We start from the raw sequence: 14,562 nt of genomic DNA, 5'->3' as shown, positions 1-14,562 counted from the left end.
ATAAACAAAAAAAAACAAAAAAAATAAATAAAAATAAAGCGTCAATTTTGAAAAAAAAATCTCAGTTTAGACCGATTCGTATTCTATTTTTGGTAATATAAAAAAATAAATAAATTAGCAATAAGCGTATATTGATTGGTTTGCACAAAAGTTATAGCGTCTACAAAATGGGGTATAGGTTTATAGCATTTTTGCGTTTTTTTTTTTTAAATCGGGACTGCGACATTATGGTGGACACTTGACACATTTTTGGGACCATTGGCATTTATACAGCGATCAGTGCTATAAAAATGCAGTTGACTGTAAAAATGTCACTGGCAGAGAAGGGGTTAACACTAGGGGGCAATCAAGGGGTTAACTGTGTTCCCCTCTGCGTTCTAACTGAAGGGGGAGGGGACTGTCTAGGGTAGATGACAGATCACTTTGTATGAACAGACGATCAGTCTCTTCTCCTCTCAGAGAACTGGGATCTGTGTGTTTATACACAGACCCCCACTTCTCGTGTGTCACCAGCGATCGCGGGAGCCCGGCGGTGATCGCGACTGATGGGCACTCGCATTGGCTCTAGGGGGTGAGCAGCAGGCGTGCGCGCCCCTAGTGGCCACAGGGCGAAGCAACGTTACACAACGTCATTTCGCCCAGCCGTACCATTCTGACACAATAAAACTGCGGCGGCTGGTTGGCAAGTGGTTAAACTTTACATTTTTTTTTATTATTAAATCAGCCCTGTTGGGGGGCTTTAGTGAGAGATCCGGGGTCTAAACAGACCCCTGACATCTCCCCTTTGAGACGGGAAAGGTACCGAGGACACCAGTTCCTTCTCTGCAGCCTCAGCTGCACTTAAAATGCATGGGCAGAAGACAGAACACAGCTTACGATGTTCAGTTGTGAATGGACGAAGTCAGTGATCACCAACTGTGCATTTAGAAAAGGAGGAAGCCGGGAAACTACATATTTACCGGCTCCTTCCTCTGCTCTACATCCTAAAAGATCTGGGATGAGGGGGTATGGGACCGGAGGAGGACACTGGAAGCCAGAGGAGGACCAGGGGACCTGGAGGACAACACCAAAAGCCAGGAGGATCTGGGGAGCCATAGAAGCACACAGGGGGCAGGCAGGGGTGAACTAGTGTAGTGTAGCAGGGGGGGACCAGGCAGCCACACGGGTGAACAGTGCAGGCATTTACAAGCACCAATCTCCCTGTATAGCCTTTCAATAAAGCAGCCAACAGCCACTGGAGGAAGCCGAAGTAGAAGTCAGCTACTTTATTGAAAGGCTATATAGGGAGATCCAGTGCTTTTAACTGCCTGCACTGATCACTCGCAAGGCTGCCCACCCCCGCTACACTGAGGACGCGTGGACCGATACAACGGTATTGGATTATGCATTGGAGCATTTGCACGAGTACCAATACGTATGCAAGTGCTTGGTATGCTGTCTAAGAACACAAACATAGTGAGGTTTTCTATAATTCGGCTGTAGGAGTGTAAATATTACCTTAATATTTAAAGGATAACTTCCAAAAATACAGCAAATAAAATAAAATTAACATAGGATATAAAATCGCTACACAAACCTTTTCGTAATTTAACGTCAAAGAAATATATCTTTCCTTTTCAAACTGCAATGTACATTGATTACCTAGATAGGAATATTTTTTTTCTCAACAAAAGGGGAGTTAATCTTTAAAACAAAAAAGATAATCTGAATACCTTTACTGTTGCTCAAGCATTAAATATATAGATCTTAAAACATAAAAAAGGAAAATGGAGTTACATAAATATACAAATGTTACACCCCTTTCTCACCTTGGCCAGCCTAGCTCTTTTAATGAGGTCATTTAGCTTGCGAAGAGCAGCATTCCTTGGTAGTGATTGAATGTCCTTGAACAAGTCTTGTTCCTCTGCTTCAAACAGTTTACGATTGTCTGGTATGAGCAGTGGATGGGACCAGAATGAACCAATGTACACACGCACCACCTCTGGAGTGTTGATGATCTTGCCCAATGACCACATGAGGGCTCCATATACTCTCATAAGCTGCTGGGTTTCAATTTGATCTGCCTTGTTAAGCACGACACGGATTTTATCTTCATGGTTTTTAAGCGCTTTGATAACTTCAGAAAACTCATCTGATATATCCAGCTTGTGGGCATCAAAGAGCAGAATGATACGATCAACGCGCTCTGCGAACCACTCCAGGACTGCAGCAAAGTCATAGCCTGTCAGAACAGAAAGAGGTTTCAGGTTACATGAAAATTATATAAATACATACACACATACACAGATCAGTCCTAACAATTAGGTCGCTGACAGGTAAAGTGAATAACTCTGAAAGTGGGTGGGATATTTAGGCAGCAAATGAACACATGTTTAACCACTTTCAGACCGGACCATTTTGCTGGTCAACGACCAGAGGTCTTTTTACAATTTGGCACTGCGCTGCTTTAACTGGTAATTGCGCGGTCATGCAATGTTGTACCCAAACAAAATTTGCGTCCTTTTCTTCCCACAAATAGAGCTTTCTTTTGATGGTATTTGATTGCCTCTGCGATATTTATTTTTTGCGATATAAACGTAAAAAGACCGCAAATTTTGAAAAAAAAAATGATATTTTCTACTTTTTGTTATTAGAAAAATCCAATAAACTCAATTTTAGTCATACATTTAGGCCAAAATGTATTCAGCCACATGTCTTTGGTAAAAAAAAAGTCAATAACTGTATATTTATTGGTTTGCGCAAAAGTTGTCACATCTACAAACTAAGGTACGTTTTCTGGAATTTACGCAGCTTTTAGTTTACGACTGCCTATCTCATTTCTTGAGGTGCTAAAATGGCAGGGCAGTACAAAACCCCCCCAAATGACCCCATTTTGGAAAGTAGACCCCCTAAGGAAATTGATAAGTGGCATGTTGAGCCCATTGAATATTTTATTTTTTTGCCTCAAGCGAGTTGTCACTAAATGATATATTGCTCACACATGCTATGGGCATATGTGAAATGACACCCCAAAATAAATTCTGCTGCTTCTCCTGAGTACGGGGATACCACATATGTGGGACTTTTTGGGAGCCTAGCCGCGTACGGGGCCCCGAAAACCAAGCACCGCCTTCAGGCTTTCTAAGGGCGTAAATTTTTGATTTCACTTCTCACTACCTATTACAGGTTTTGAAGGCCATAAAATGCCAAGATGGCACAAAACCCCCCCAAATGACCCCATTTTAGAAAGTAGACACCCCAAGCTATTTGCTGAGAGGCATGTTGAGTCCATGGAATATTTTATATTTTGCCACAAGTTGCGGGAAAATTACAAACTTTTTTTTTTTTCACAAAGTTGTCACTAAATGATATATTGCTCACGCATGCCATGGGCATATGTGAAATGACACCCCAAAATAAATTCTGCTGCTTCTCCTGAGTACGGGGATACCACATATGTGGGACTTTTTGGGAGCCTAGCCGCGTACGGGGCCCCGAAAACCAAGTACCGCCTTCAGGCTTTCTAAGGACGTTACAGTTTTGAAGGCCATAAAATGCGAAGATGGCACAAACCCCCCCCCCCCCCAATGACCCCATTTTGGAAAGTAGACACCCCTAAATTTAGGGGTACACTAGTGAGACTAGGTAATAAATGGCGGGTGCCCTGAAACTATAAAAAAATAACTAACCAACCAGCGTCACCTGTAACAGTTATATGGTGATCACTGGTGAAAGGGTTAACTAGGGGGCAATCAGGGGGCTTTATGCGGTAGTATATGGGGGTCCCTGGCGCTATAAAAAGCTGCGGCGAACCTAAATACCTACCTGCCTAACTAGCGTCACCTGTGACACTAATACAGCAATCAGAAAAACGATCGCTTATTAGGCTGGGTTCACACTGGAGCGATGCGGGAACGCCACGAATCCGCGGCGGGTTCCCGCATCGCATGCCTCCCGGCGGCAGTTCACACTGCCCTATGCGAACTGCTGGGAGTGTCAGTGAAATGTTAATGACACCCCCAGATCAGTTCGCATATCGCAGTGCGATCTGCAAACTCGGATCGCATGGTGTGAACACCCATGCGATCCGATTCTGCTGCGGACCAAAAAAAGGGTCCCGTGCGAATTTGCGGCGGGTGCGACGCAAATTCAGCCATACTATCTGTATGGCTGAACTCGAATCGCACAGAGATCGGATGTGATTTGCACTGCAGTGCGGTGCGAATCACATTCGTTCTCACAAACCGCTGCAATGTGAACCCAGCCTTAGTGACACTGGCGACGGGGGGTGATCACGGGGTTAAACCTTTATTGGGGGGGTTAGGGGGGTACATTAGAACTAAAGGGGGCTAACCCTAACTGCCCTAACAGTTATTACAGTCACAAATGACACATATGCAAAAAAAATAAAAAATGACATTGGTGTCACTGTGACTGGGGGGCAGGGGTAATTGGGGGGGTGATCGGGGGGGTGTGAGTGTGCCTGGCATGTTCTACTGTGTAGTGTCGTGTTGGTGCAACTCACCGATCCTCTCTCCTCGGTGTCGGAACGAAAAATACCGACACGGAGGAGAGATTACATCACTTCCTCTCCTGTGTTTACATTACAGGAGAGGAAGTGATGTCACGGAGCATTTCCATTCGTCGGGAGCGATCGCGAGGGGGTGGCCATGAATGAATGGCCGCCCCCTCATCCCGGATCGCTCCCGAACGAATACCGACCGCCGCAGGCCCCGGGGGGGGGCCTGATCGGGCCCCCCACCCGCGGGAAGGCAGGGACGTACAGGTACGCCCATATGCCTGCCCGTGCCATTCTGTCGACGTACATCGTCGTGCGGCGGTCGGCAAGTGGTTAAAGAAAGCATAAAAAAAAAAATAAAAAAAAAAAAAACCCTTTGACAAGGGCCAGATTGTAATGGCTAGATGACTGGGTTGGAGCAACAAACTGCTGCTCTTAGGATTTTCCCTGTCTGCAGGGGTCAGGACCTACAAATGTGGACCAAGAAAATACAATTGGGGAACAGTCATGGGCAGCCAAGGGTCACCGATGCATGTGGAAAGTGAAGGACTAGCCGTGTAGTCCAACCCAATAGAAGAGCTACTGTAGCTCAGCTTGCTGAAAAAGTTAATGCTGGTTTCCAATATTAAAAAAAAAGTGTCAGAACACACAGTACATTGCAGTTTATGGTGTATAGGGCTGTGTAGCCATGCACTGATCAAGAATGCCCATAACGACCTGTGTCCACAGTCAACAGCCTCTAAAAGGGGCATGTGGGCATCAAAATGGACCACAGAGCAATGAAAAAAAAAGTAGCTTAATGTCATGAATTCTAGAATGGTTTGAGAAATTAGTTTGAGGTGTTGTCCATGCCTTGATGCGTTATGGTGGGTGGTCATAATGTTATGGCTGATCGATATATAGATTTCCTCATCAGAATTTAGTTTATTTTAGTCAAACTACTAAAAGATGAATTCCGATTGTAGATTTAATGTCCTAAATTAAAGATATCTACATTTCTTCCTAAACTGTGTGGCCATAGTAAAATGGAATTGCTAACTATAAGATATAGAATAGAACAACAACATTATTGTGGGGATCCTTGCAGAGCCTGGACCAGCTCTGTGATGTCAGCCAACAGCGGACTTTAGTCTGCCAGCTGAATCTGGGTCACAGAAGTAGAACTTAGTGCATTCCAGTAACACACAGAAATAGTATGGCTAAATAAGCTATGGCCATGCTTCTCAAGAAAAAAAAAAAAAAAAAAAAAAGGATTTTCTTCATCATACTTACCTGTAAAATCCTTTTGAGTACATCATGGGACAGTTAGGCCAATATTCATTAGCCGCTGGGTTATACTTCCTCTCCAGGTGAATGGACACTGGTAGACCAAAAAGTCTTTAAAAAACAGGAAGTGATCGCTTATATAACCCCCTCCAATACAGGAAGTACTTCAGTTTTGTAGCAAGCACTGAATCCTCAAAAAGAGGGGAGGGACCTCTGTGTCCCATGATGTACTCAAAGAAACCTTGACTGCCCAGGCAATGTCCAAAGAATGCAGTTGTCTCTCTTCCGCTGAACGAGGCTGAGAAAAAAAAAAAAAAAAAAGGCGGCAAAATAATGTCCTGATTTAAATGAAAGTCTGACACCACTTTTGGCAAGAAGAATGGAACAGGTAACACGACCCTGTCATGGTGGAGTACCAAGTACGGTTCCCTGCCTGAAAGGGCTGCCAACTCTTCTAGCTGAGGCAATAGCCATCAGGAACGGTATCTTGCGTGACAGCAAGTCTAATGGAATTTCCTTGATAGGTTCAAATGGTTGTTTCTGTAATACAGACAGTACTAAGCTCAAGTCCCAAGTAGGTGACCTAATGGGGGGAAGCAAGCGAGTTGCCCCCTGTATAAAAGGTTCAGAGCAGTGAATGGGAGGCTGAAGGCCTTTGGAGTTAGACTGATATGGCCGAAACGTGACCTCTGTACTCAAAGCCAATTTGATTTCCACAGCTGACTGTAGAGGGAAAAAAAAAAAAAAAAAGAATTCTCCCAATCACATACAGTGCCTTGCAAAAGTATCCCCCCCTCCCCCCGGCTTTTTACACATTTAGTTTCGTTACATTATAGCCTTTCATTCAAGGATTTTTATTTTTATTTTTTAACTGAATTATATGTGATGGATCAGAACACAATAGTCAAAAAGTCGGTGAAGTAAAATTTTAAATATATACATAAAACTATTGTTTAGAAATAAACTGATAAATCGGTATGTGTTTATGTATTCAACCCCTTTGTTATGAAGCCCATAAAAGCTCTGGTGCAACCAATTACCTTCAGAAGTTACGTAATTAGTGCAATGATGTCCACCTGTGTGCAATCCAATTGTCACATGATCTGTCATTACATATACACACCTTTTTGAAAGGCCCCAGAGGCTGCAACACCTAAGCAAGAGGCACCACTAACCAAACACTGCCATGAAGACTAAGGAACTCTCCAAACAAGTAAGGGACAATGTTGTTGAGAAGTACAAGTCAGTGTTAGGTTAAAAAAAAAAAAAAAATATCCAAATCTTTGATGATCCCTAGGAGCACCATCAAATCTATCATATCCAAAATGGAAAGAACATGGCACAACAGCAAACCTGCCAAGAGATTGCCGCACACCAAAATTTCCAAAACTCAGAGAGCGGACAAGGAGGGAATTAACCACTTAAGGAACGCCGCATGCCAATGTACGTCATCAGACTGGCATGTACAGGCACAAGCATGTACGTGCTTGCCTTCCAGTGGGTGGGGGGTCCGATCGGACCCCCTCCCGCTGGATGCGGCGGTCCGTTTCGCTTCAGGAGCGATCCTGGATGAGGGGATGGCCGTTGGTTTCTGGCCACCCCCTCTCGATCGCTCCTGGCGAATGAGAAGCTTCCTCCCACTGTGTATAGTAAACACAGGCAGGGAGGAAGTGATGTCATTCTCCTCGGGGCGGTCTTTTTGACCGGACTACGAGGAGAACACTGAAAGTAAGTGCACCAAACACTATACTGACATGTAGGCACACAAACCCCCCGATCCTCCCCTCCCAGTCACAGTGTCACCGATTGCAGTGATCATTTATTTACTGATCACTGCATTTAGTGTCAGTTGTAACAGTAAAAAGTGTCAGGGCAGTTAGTGTTAGGTCCAGGGTAGCCCCCTACCACCCCCCAATAAAGGTTTAACCCCCTGATTGCCCTTTTCTGATCGCTGCATTAGTGTCACTGGTGCTGCTAAGTAGCTAGTTATTTTTTTAGGTTCACCGCCAGGTTTTTATAGCGCTGGGTACCCCCATATACTACCCAATAATGGTTTTAACCCCCTGATTGCCCCTAGTTAACCCTTTCACCAGTGATCACCGTATAAGTGTTATGGGTGACTCTGGTTAGTTAGTTTGCTTTTTATAGCATCAGGGCACCCACCATTTATTACCCAATAAAGGTTTAACCCCCTGATCACCAGGCGGGTGATATCAATTAGGTTTTAGGGTCAGGGTCTGCGTCGCCCCAGGCAGCGCTAGGTTAGTGCCAGTACCGCTAACACCCACGCGCAAAGCATAAACCTCCCGTAGTGGTATAGAATCTGAACAGATCAATATCTGATCTATACTAGCGTCCCCAGCAGTTTAGGGTTCCAAAAAAACGCATCGTTAGCAGGATCAGCCCAGATACCTGCTAGCACCTGCGTTTTGCCCCTCCGCCCAGCCCACCCAAGTGCAGTATCGATCGATCACTGTCACTTACAAAACACTAAACACATAACTGCAGCGATCGCAGTCAGGCCTGATCCCTGCGATCGCTAACAGTTTTTTTTGGTAGCGTTTTATATTTAAATCCGGAAGGCAGCGCTTGGTTTTTGGGGTCCCGTACGTGGCTAGGCTCCCAAAAAGTCCCCCACATGTGGTATCCCCGTACTCGGGAGAAGCAGCAGAATTTATTTTGGGGTGTAATTTGACTTATGCCCATAGCATGTGTGAGCAATATATCATTTAGTGACAACTTTGTGCAAAAAAAAAAAAAAATTGTAATATTCCTGCAACTTGTGGCAAAATATAAAATATTTCATGGACTCAACATGCCTCTCAGTAAATAGCTTGGGGTGTCTATTTTCCAAAATGGGGTCATTTGGGGGGGGGGTTTGTGTTATTTTGGCATTTTATGGCCTTCGAAACTGTGATAGGTAGTGAGGAGTGAAATCAAACATTTGCACCCTTAGAAATCCTGAAGGCAGTGATTCGATTTCGGGGTGTCATACGCGCCCAGACTCCCAAAAAGTCCCACATATGTGGTATCCCCGTACTCAGGAGAAGCAGCAGAATATATTTTGGGGTGCAATTCCACATATAACTATGGCATGTGTGAGCAATATATCATTTAGTGACAACTTTTTGTAAACCTTTTTTTTTTTGTCATTATTCAATCACTTGGGACAAAAAAAAAAAAATATTCAATGGGCTCAACATGCCCCTCAGCAATTTCCTTGGGGTGTCTACTTTCCAAAATGGGGTCATTTGGGGGGGGGGGGGGTTTGTACTGCCCTGCCATTTTAGCACCTCAAGAAATGAGATTAAAAGCTGTGTAAATTCCAGAAAATGTACTCTAGTTTGTAGACGCTATAACTTTTGCGCAAACCAATAAATATACACTTAGACATTTTTTTTACTAAAGACATGTGGCTGAATAAATTTTGCCCTAAATGTATGACTAAAATTGAGTTTATTCGATTTTTCTTATAACAAAAAGTAGAAAATATATTTTTTTCTCAAAATTTTCGGTCTTTTTCTATTTATATCGCAAAAAATAAAAATCGCAGAGGCAATCAAATACCATCAAAAGAAAGCTCCATTTGTGGGAAGAAAAGGACGCAAATTTATTTTGGGTACAACATTGCATGAGTGCGCAATTACCAGTTAAAGCAGTGCAGTGCGAAATTGTAAAAAGACCTCTGGACCTTAGGATGACAATTGGTCCGGGGCTGAAGTGGTTAATAAGAGAGGCAGCACAGAGACCTAAGGTAACCCTGGAGGAGCTGCAGAGTTCCATAGCAGAGACTGGAGTAACTGTACATAGGACGATAATAAGCTGTACTCTCCATAGAGTTGGGCTTTATGACAGAGTAGCCAGAAGAAAGCCATTACTTTCAGCAAAAACACCAGCGTTTGTCTGCGGAAAAAAAAAAAAAGTGCTTTCCCAGCATTATACAAGAGAGCTATGATTGTGCTTGTTAGCACATGGAATTATTTGCTTATAGGAGAAGCTTAAAATGTAAACCCCTTTATAAAATGGAGCAGTGGCATCTTTAAAGGCTAGTAATCTTGTTACACACATCAAAAGTATTTATGTTACATATCTTGGGAATCAGTCTCATGCTATTTAAGGGTGATGTCACAGGCAGTGGACATGAAAGCATTTATCTCCAAAATCTTTGGATGAGCATGAGCCCAATTCTCCAATATGTCATCCACCTTTCAGCTAGAAGGGGGCACCAAGCAGAACTGGAAAGGAAATGTTCGATTGGGGACACCTCTGGTGACCCTCATGACACCCGGGGATTCCCTTACTTGGAGGGGTTTCCTTTCACTTACTATTTTGGCTAAGACAAGAAGTGAAGTGGAAGCTCCCCAATGGAAAACAGATGGAGAAAAAAATAAAATCTGTCAGAATATACCCTTACCGCCATACTTTTTAGTGTGGATGGGAGGAAATATGTGGTCCCAGCGGCACCAGCTAAACTCCTTAACACAGCGACTAGTGTTGTAGGATGACCGGACATATGCAGAAAGGAGGGTGAATTTTCAAGGGTGGATATTTTTGAAACAGAAGATCACTTCTCCTGATGTTACTTTTAGCCAAGTCTGATGATTCACTCAGCTAGGTATGCAACTTTCACTTTTCACTGTGTACTGCGGAGGGGCTGGGAATGGTGGGGCGGGGCAAACTGCCAGCTAATGCCAAAACGTTTCTGTACATGAAATAACCATTTCTAGCATAGTTCTAGCTACTGATGGAGATTGACATTTCATTTATTTCATTTATTTTGGGTAATTGTATAGAATACTCAATATATGAAATTGCATTGAGTGGAACTTTAGTGAAAAAAAAAAAAAAAAAAAAAAAAAAAAACACACAACAGGTCCTGCTGGATCACTTCAGGCTGGCCCATTTTACAGGTATGGCTATGTAAAACATTACAAATAAGTGCCTATATGGTTTAAAATACAGTAATACACTGTCACCCTGCTCTGCACATGCTCAGTTTCTTTCAATTTTCAGCACTGTGGCTAACTAAAATCAGAGCCACTAGAGGCCTACAGATGACAACTTTAAGATTTACTGTTGCTGAACAGGGAAGAAAGCAACAGGAATGACACAGAACTGTGCAATGTGCATAGGGAACATAGATTAGGGAGGGAGAAAAGAAAAGCCAGAGAGGTGACACACTCTGCTGCCAGGGAGACACAAGTGTTAGCTCTGGTTCACACTAGCGCGGCTTTGAAATTGAGCTGAGATCGTGTGATTTGCGCCGATTTCATTGCGGCTTCATTTAACAGAGGTTTTTGCAAGTCACAATGAAATCCCTAAAAAGTAGTGCAAGAACCTTTTTCAGTCGCAATGATTTGAACGGTTCCATTGCCGGCATTCAAATTGTCAAATCACATGACAAAATCTTAACTTATCTCCCTGATATTCTCCACTTTAGCCATCTAGATTCAAACCATCTATGGGCAGGCTGATTTTACCAAAGTTGATCCATTGTGGGTACAACCAGCATGTCAGATTTTTAAATGGGATTGCCAGCGGGTATAGCCGCTGGCAGTAATCACTGTGTTCTCCTGGCAGAGATGGCTATCCAGAATGACTGGGCTATGAGATCAGCAGTGGTTGCTCAGCCCATATAAAGGAATGGTGGTCTACTTTTCCATGTAGCCGCACACAAGGCCGAGAGCGGTCAACTGTGTCTAGGCTTGGACATCTGGCCCTAACTGCAGCTAACTGCTCTGTGTGTGGCTACATGTGAACAGCTGCTGATCACATAACCCGGTCATTCCAGCAGAAAGAATTCACTAATCCTTGTAGCAGGAATCCGGTGGCTACAGCTACCCAGCCATGTGAAAGAGGGCTAAAGTTTCTTTTATCCTTCCTCTTGAACGGTAATATACCATCAAGGTCGGAAATGTACATATTTTAATTGAAGAAAGTGACATACAGTTTGAGACCAAGGAGAAGGGGAGAGTTCTCAGTAAGGAAGTGACTGCACTAGGCTTCAAGAAAATGTCAGCCTCCAGCAAGAAGAAACAAACAATGCTGAAGGCAGCTTACCGTTATGGGTAAAATTCCATTTTAATAAAAAAATAAAATGTAAAAACATTTTTTGGGATCATTTCAATGTTGCAGTGGCACTAATTTGTCATAAGAATGCATTTTTGACATAATGAATTTAGGCTTACGTTCTTTGCAGAACTGCCTACTTCTTACCCAAAATGAAAATTTGAACGTTCAGCCATGACACAACTAACAGAAAACAAGCATGTGACCTTAGAGAGGGCTTCCCAGTCTCTGCAGTTGGAGAGCATTCCTTCATCTGCAGTTTTTTTTTTTAAATGTAACTTCTAGACTCCTATGGGATGAGAAAAGTGGCAGAGGTCGATGGTCAAATTCAGTTTCCCTTATAAGGCTGCAAACAAAACAGTCACTATTTATAAACAGAAACCGGCCTTGTAAATGCACTGCAAGTAGTAGTCTTACGAGTCCACTGAGGCTCTAAATTCTGCACAATTTAAAAGTCTGTAGGGCATGTGCTATACAAAACACACACACTCTAGCTGCCTCGCCCTATTTCAAATTTTTTTTTTTTGCCTCGCCCAATTTTTCCATGCAAAAATAATTTCTAAATGGAACACATAAGGCCTTATTTAGACAGTCGATCAGACCCTCTGTCTACTGTGTGTACTTACATCCACCTTAGACCTACCTGCAAGGCAGCCCATTGAAGTAGATGAACACACAGCAGCTGCACAGACAAAAAAAAAAAAAAAAAAAAAAAAAAAAAAAAATCGCATTTCAAATTTTGACACGTGGGCAGGGGGGGGGGTGCATGGATCCAAATGTTGACACAAAATTTGACATGCGATTGTGTCTGTGCAGCCGCTGCCTGTGCATTCACTTCTATGGGCTGCCTGCATGCAGGTCCGAGGTGAATTCACATGCAGCAGAAAGCAGCCTAGATTGGAATGACAGATCCAATCACCCCTCTGAAGGAACCCTTAACTATATTATGGGTAAATAAGTCTGAATGAATTTGAAGCCCAACTCTGGAATCAATTTGACAAACAAAAAAACAATCCTATAGCTAGGCAGAGATGGGCAATTTTTTGCATTCAGTTGTCAGGCTGAACGAAAACAAACAAAAGGATTCCTCCATCCACACAAGCGTGGTAGATAGAGGTATTCCCCCATCAGGACACTGTATTCTGACAGCAGGACCCAGTGCTGATCAAAATTTTTCTGCAACTGGTAAGTTCAACAGAAGTTGATCGAACGGGACAGCCGTACACCGATTGAATTTGGTCCCTGCTAAAGCCACCAATTTCAATTCATCTGTGGCCAGCTTAAAGGTCTCCCAATACCAAATGTGAACACACTGTATTCATCCAAGTGCCAAAGCCTGAGGAAAAAAACAGATGTATTGGTAACCATACAAATCTCTGTCTTAACTCCCCAGTATATGTCGGTGGGCAGAATTTAGTGCTGCATGTAATTCCCTCCTCCGCCCCATGAAACTATATATTCCAGAATGCATCGGGATGTTCATTTCCTAGTTGAGCGTTACTTGGGCATGGTCAGTAGAGTAATCCCATCCAGTTCACTAATATCACCCCCAACCCCCCCCCCCCCCCCCCCCGGCGTTGGATGTTGCCTAGCAGCTCAGGACACTAATTGGGTAGTGCATCAGACTTCAGACTCTTCTACTTGTACACATTTGCTTGACAATCTTTTCTGGTTTGAATCCCATATGCTATTCTTCCCTCCACATAACAGAGCAACTGCAGAATGCTGTTTAGCAGAGAAGAGCTGTATGTCCTGCCTCTGCTTATGTTCTTCTCTGTGCCATTCTCCACTATACATCAACTGCAAAATACCATTCAGCACAGAATAGCTGCTGTTCTCTGGATGTTCTGCCCATTGCATGCCATTACTCACCACACAATGTACACAGTGCTCAGCTGTCCCCCACTAAACCAAACACTACTAGGTGCACATGCCATTCAGCAGCCGCTAGTTCAGTGTACATCAATTGTACAGTGGCTGCTTTGCACATATTTACTAAATTGTGTGTGGACTGGCGTGGTATTTTTTGTTTATTTGTTCATGTGTACTGGTAATGGTGCAGTGGGACACAGACAGAGAGGCAGAACATGAAGAGAACAGCAGCTATTCTGTGCTGAACAGCATTTTGTAGCTGCAGTTTCCTGTACAGTGGAGAAAAGTCCAGGAGGAAGTAGAGAGGCAGTTAGTAGGAGTCCTATGTGCCATTTACATTATAGTACCAGGACACTCAACATTGGGGGAAGGTGTAGCTGAGTGAGTGCCGAAACACTGAGGCGGAGCTACGTAGAGAGGCTTGGAGGTTCGCAGTAGGGGGGGAACAGCCAGAAGCTGCCTAACCCACCCAAAAGCTTTGTTAGTACTGACTTAGTTACATAAGGCCTAGAGGAGATGGAACTACAAGAGGGCAGTGAGAGCACATACAGCAGGCAAGAGCATCCAGGCCCCTGGACAGGAAACACAAGATGAAGGATGACTTTTCTGGAAGAACAGATGAATATGCAGCAGTTAAATGGAGCCGATCAGTAGATGGTATATATCGGTCTAACAGTCTACTTCATACAGACTTTGCCCAGAATGGGGCTTTAATATCTTCTATCTTGGCAAAACCGTAAAAAAAAAAAAAATAAAAAAAAACAACAACAGGTAAGCAAAACCATAAATGATTTAAAATACAAAAAAAAAAAAAAATGCTGCTTTTTAGATTAGTATTATAGTAAAATAATGATCCC

General features: G+C 43.3%; 1 protein-coding gene across 1 annotated transcript in view; it reads right to left on the bottom strand.

The window, feature by feature from the left end:
• Positions 1 to 14,562, bottom strand: part of EHD1 (EH domain containing 1) — a 43,144-nt gene that overhangs the window by 10,914 nt on the left and 17,668 nt on the right. The window contains exon 2 of the mRNA XM_077459580.1: positions 1,809 to 2,221. Coding sequence (XP_077315706.1) covers positions 1,809 to 2,221 — 413 coding nt within the window. The remainder of the gene's footprint in view (positions 1 to 1,808; positions 2,222 to 14,562) is intronic.

Source organism: Lithobates pipiens, unplaced genomic scaffold (genome assembly GCF_037356315.1).
Source record: "Lithobates pipiens isolate NorthernLeopardFrog02 unplaced genomic scaffold, aLitPip1_a1.2 Scaffold_10, whole genome shotgun sequence".
NCBI lineage: Eukaryota > Metazoa > Chordata > Amphibia > Anura > Ranidae > Lithobates > Lithobates pipiens.
This window is presented reverse-complemented; position numbering and strand designations above follow the sequence as displayed.